General features: G+C 37.3%; 1 protein-coding gene across 4 annotated transcripts in view; it reads left to right on the forward strand.

Annotated features, from left to right (window-relative positions):
* LOC110027958 overlaps positions 1–5,187 on the forward strand; it is a 28,007-nt gene extending 22,820 nt beyond the window's left edge. For 2 of the 4 annotated variants that reach the window (XM_020729625.1, XM_020729624.1), the window contains exon 5: positions 4,880–5,186. In XM_020729625.1, the coding sequence (XP_020585284.1) occupies positions 4,880–4,910 (31 nt within the window). In that variant the 3' untranslated portion in view covers positions 4,911–5,186. Of the gene's footprint in view, positions 1–4,879 lie in introns of all 4 variants that reach the window. The other 2 variants (XM_020729627.1, XM_020729626.1) reach the window with 1 other exon arrangement.
* The last annotated feature ends 434 nt before the right edge of the window (positions 5,188–5,621 follow it).

Raw genomic sequence — 5,621 nt, forward strand, 5'->3', positions numbered from 1 at the left:
TAGAAGTTGAGTGCTCGGAACCACTCATGCGAGTTCTTCACAAAAATGAGTCAAGAAGTGGTTTGAAGTTCTACGGGAGGTGGGCTCCATTGCTAGTCCTCTAGGATGGTAAATAAGAACTCCTAAAGCTAGATCTTAGGTTCTAAGAGTAGGAGACTAAGATCTCACTAAAAATGAGTTAACAATGCTTTTATTATTTTATCATAGACTTACCAAGTTCCTTGAGGTTCGATGAGCATGTTGTCCTTACCAAGGTCAAACTTGTCTTGAGTCGGCCATAATCAAATCATTTCTTTAATACATTTGGGTGTATATTTAGTATTCTAATTTTTTACATCTTTGGAAAGTGTCTTGTAAAAAACTCAAGATAATTAAATGCCATAATTATTTTTATTAAATAGTAGGGAGAAAGCAATAGAAATTCTACTATTCGGATGAGCCATTGCATTGGAAATGATACTTATTTATCATTTTATTGATGGCGTTGGTTTGATTGGTGCACATATCATCCCTTATGATTAACTGTAAATATAAATGGAATCCTCTCATTTGAAGTTCAACTCCCTTTATCATCGTCTTCTTCCTTTTAGCTCTTCAACTTCTCCACTTGCTAAATTGCAACGAGTGATACCCAACAACAACCATCCACAGTTGGAAAAACTAGTAGGAGCTCGCTTCGTGGTGTGGAGAAAGCTAGTTCATATAAGGATAGAACCAACCTCAGTGAGAAGAAGCCTGAAAAAAGTAACACGCTTACTACAGTCCCTGCCAAAAAATATTTTAGATGTCACGGATTTGGACACATTGCCTCCAGATGCCCGACGAGTTGAGTTGTATTCTTTACTGAGCAGGACGTCGTGGAAGAGGTTAGCGACGAGGACAAAACTGAGGAATAGGGTGAGGTGTATCATTTCCACCGGATGAAGGAGAGTCACTCATGGTTCGACGGGTCCTACAAGCCGAGGATAAGAAGGATTTAAAGTGGCTTCGACGCAAGATATTTTACACTTGTTGCACTGTGAACGAGAAAGTATGCAGTCTCATCATGGATGGAGGGAGCAGCAAGACATGTCATCTATGCAGATGGTAAAGAAATTAGGTTTCATGACCCAAAGGTACTCTCACCCATATTCTCTGACATGGTTGAAGAAGGAGAACAGAGTTAGCATTGATCGGAAGTGCTAGTGGAGTTTTTGATCTAGTGAAGTTTTTGATCGGGAGCTCTTTACAGGAGGATTTCTGCCACATTTTTTTGGGGAGACCGTGGCAATTTTACTGGAAGACTCAACATGACTTATTCAGAAACACATATTCCTTCACCAAGTATGAGAACCACATCATCCTACTTCCTTCGGCGGAGCCCGAGATCACAAGAGCTCTTATCAGCAGAGCAACATCGGTGGAACCCGTTTTGGTGACGACAGAGGATGATAGGATTGAGACACTAGTTACATGCACGAGACATGCTTGACAAAGAGCATTTCAGAATGTCATGGTCGACACCTCACCACTAGTGCCACCACCATGAGCGAAGTTTCAAGGTACCCCTACTTAGATCTGCTTAATCCGACCAGGGAGTAGTTTGAGATTATTCAACAGCAAAATTGAGACACGCAGAATCAATTCAGCTCAGTAATAGACTCCCAGAAGATTGGACCAATGTGGATGTTTGCTGGTAAGTTGGGAACCTCTCAGGTCTCTTGTAGGACAGTGCAGTTGCCATTAGGATCCAAGTGCTACTAGGATTGTAGACGAAGAATCAGAAGCTTCGACGAATGAAGTCAAAGCTCTCCCAACCCTAAGAGGCTGACGCAGAGCTATGGAGATAGACGTGGACGAGGCAAGCGGGATGCAGGTGATGCAGAGCCTAGGAGGCATTACACGGGATTTGGGTTCGGCTAGTTGGATGGACGACTAAATCGGTCAGGATGGATCCAATCCCCTGCTGGACTAACCGATCTTCTCAAGAGCGAGATATTCCATCTCCCCCCTCCAGGTGTCTTTCTGCCACCCTTCTACCCTTTCTTTTCTGGTTGCCGCCCAGAAGGGGGTCCTCCCCTTCCTATTTTATTTATTAGCTAATATATATATATATGTTTTGCTTGCTTAGGGTTAGTTTTTGATTAATTCCAGATTTTTGTCAGGACTGTCGCCGGTGTCCGTTTTCCCTTTCAAGGTTTGTATTTGAGGGATTGGTGGTACTTTGACTGTATTTCTTTCATGAGGTGATGATTATCTTCCTCGTACTTCCTTCCACATCCTCCCACATCGCTTCTTGTCGTCGTACCTCACTACATCCGCTCGCGATATCACTAGGCTGCTTCCCTCTCCCTTCAAGCATTGTTGTCGCCCAAAACACACCTCTTTCTTGCTGTTCCAGCCAATCAATAATGCCGCTGCCGCCCAGGGCAGCTAGGGAATACCTCTTTCCTGTTGTTTTGCCGCTATCCACGCTAACTCCTAGCTGCCACCATCTAGGACAACCATATTTGTCTGCGTTTTCACATCTCCCCCTCGCTGCCACTAGCATTCCATTGCTGCCGCCATCCCTGCAAGTCGTTATGATCTACTTAGCCGACCTCCACCACCCCTCGCATACACTTTAGTGATGTTTGCTTGTGTCATTTTATGATTGTTATCCTTTATTTCCTATTTGAAGAGTCATCGTTGTAAGGCTATATAAATTCAACAATAATATTTTTTTTCTGTGATGGTTTAGGTCAACTCCGGTATCACTCAGTGACTCGTATCAGGACAAGAATGTCTTGAATATAACAAAGAAAATATTAATTTTCATCTATAATCATTTGTGGGTTTTGGCAATAATGAAAAAAAATTTAAAGAAGGAACTCTTACAATCTGGGTGCAACTAGTTTTGTTACAGCCTACTTAAACTATTCAAAGGGTGATGGAAGCTTGGCAATATGTGGAATCTATGTTCACTTCCACATAATGGCTTTGTTATGCTTGGTTGAAGAAAGCTAAAGGGAAAGAAGTGAGGATGATTTTCTTAACAAAATGTTTTATTTGTGTGTTAACTTTGCTATAACAACATTAAACCATTGGTTTAAATTTTATGAAGATGGATTTGAAAAAATAGCTACTTATGAGCCTTATTTTAAATGTAGTGGCTGAGGCTAATGAGTCGGTAGCCCAAAATTTGTGGGGAGACGAGTCTAGTTGCAAAAATATGAGAAATATTGTTGATGAGAAGTTGGAGTAGCTTCATTTAGTTTCATCATTATTTGCATGCCACAGTATATTGCCTTAATCCACGGTTATAATATGTTGAGAATAAGTCGACTGTTACTGAGATCAAATTAGGTTTATATTATTGCATGGTTGGGTTGATAGTTGATTCAACTGAGCATGGGAAATAGATAATGAGGGCATGCACATTGGATGATTAAACTTGCACCCATAAGGTGGATAATAAAGTTAAGGTGAGTTGGACTAGAGGACTTCAAAGATTACCGTGGATAACAAAATTAAGATGTTGTGGATGAAAAGAAAAGACTTCAAAGCAATTTAAGTGAAATGGATTAAAAAAAGAATTAATAAATGAAGGGAGGGAGGGTAGAGAGTCCTTTGTATATTCACTTTAATGCAATTGGTTGAGGCATTAGATTTTTTCACTTTCATAAGATTCAAGTATATTGTGGCATAAACATGAATTTAAAGTCGATGTAACAAAATTAGGAGCTTTAATTTGAAATAGATGATTATATAAATGGGCTTATCAGTTTAGCAATTGATAGGTAAATTCAGTGGAAAGTAATGGAATAGAGGGGGTACTAGTTTAACTACTACGATGAATAAATAAAATTTACATGGAATGATTAAGATGAAAATTAGAAGACCAAAGATAACAGGCACAGAATGCATAAGAGTTTTCATATTTAGGATAAGGTTGTTTCAAATTTTTATAATGATGATAGATGAGATCTCTTGTAAAGTGAAAATTAGTATAATGAATGAGTTAGTAGGGAATCATGTTCACTAGAATAAAGATTTTCATGAATACAAGTTTTGTGAAATTGATAATACTCGATGTTATAAGATCTATTATTTTGTGTTTGTGAAGGTTTAAGTAATTGAGATCTTGTATATGAAAGAAAATGAAGACATAAATGAAGTCATAAGATATTGAGTTAAAACTAGTTTATTAAAATGAAGTAGACCCTTACAGAAACTTTAAGGGTAGATTTTACGAACTATAAGTAGACCAATTATTGCTATATATTTGGCAATGAAGTTATAAATATCGAAGTACATGATAAAACTATGTAGGATTGTAGAATGCTATATTCAAGGGATGGTGGGAATAGTACCAATATATGTCTAGTTAATGAAAAATAAATTTAGGCTGTTTTGTCAATTCCAATAATGGCTAAAATATGCATAAATATAGTCGGTATAGAAAATTACCTTCTAAATGAAATTTGATAGAACAAAGGGAACAATTCTGAAAGTACTTTAGAAAATCTGTTGTAGAACCTCATAATACTCAGCAAAAATTAACGTTGATGTTGGGATTCACATGCCCACCCAAAATGGTAGGAAATATGACTGTTGTCAGCGAGGAAACACCGGAGGTAACCAGATTTCTCTAAATTAGCCACTATACTGGGTTCGTTGAGCTGGGATAGTTTTGTAGAACTAGCTAATTGAAGCTGCCTTTTAGTTTAATCTTAGTTCTTATTTACAAATCAATTAGCATGTTGAGTTTTCTAGGCCTCTTTTATATTTGTCACCAGTTTTAAATGGTTGAACTTATCAAAGCTTGCATATGATTTCTATTTATCTTGCAATACGTTTATTACCAATACATGTGCATTATTTGTGTTGAATATTTTGCTTTTCCTTGATCAATATTTAGAACTGATTTATATGATGTTGAGGGTAGGTGAAATGCAGGCGACGTTTGTGGATTGCTCTACTTGTTCTTGTTGAACTTCAAAACTGTGTTAAGGACTCACATCTATATATACATTATTTTTTTCTCCCCATTTTTTTTTCCGATTTTTTCTACTGTATTATCCCGCATTAAGAAAATAATATAAGAAAAGAAGAACCATCTCATGAACAAATTTCAGGCTGTCACCTGAAGTCATAATGTTGAATTGAACTAATTGTTTCCTTGGTAACTGTCGTATCTTATTATTATCATTCCACTGGATGTTCATACTGTTCTCTGCCAATGGAGAAATGCTATTTTGATTAATTTAATTCTGGAAGAATACCTCATGGGAATACTGTTACGAATCTATAAAATAGGCTCCTAAGTATTTTAAGTTAGGCAATCATGGAGCCAAGTTTGAGATTTCACTACATGCTGGGTGTCCATGGGTTCATAATATCTTGATACAGAACGAATGCAAAACAGTTCAGACAAGCTCTGTTTTCGCTTTGTTGGTTCTACGTGATGAATTATTTTGCTCATCTTAGATTAATGTATTAAGTATTAAAACTTCATCCTAGGGTTGAATTTCTAATGATTTTTTTTTTTTTTGAAATACGGACTTTTTTTAATTTTGTTCAATTATGATTGCCACCAGTGTAGTGTTGGAGAAAACATTAGGCTACTCCATTCATATGAAGTCCCTGATTTTTGTGAAACA

Source organism: Phalaenopsis equestris, unplaced genomic scaffold (genome assembly GCF_001263595.1).
Source record: "Phalaenopsis equestris unplaced genomic scaffold, ASM126359v1 Scaffold000469, whole genome shotgun sequence".
NCBI lineage: Eukaryota > Viridiplantae > Streptophyta > Magnoliopsida > Asparagales > Orchidaceae > Phalaenopsis > Phalaenopsis equestris.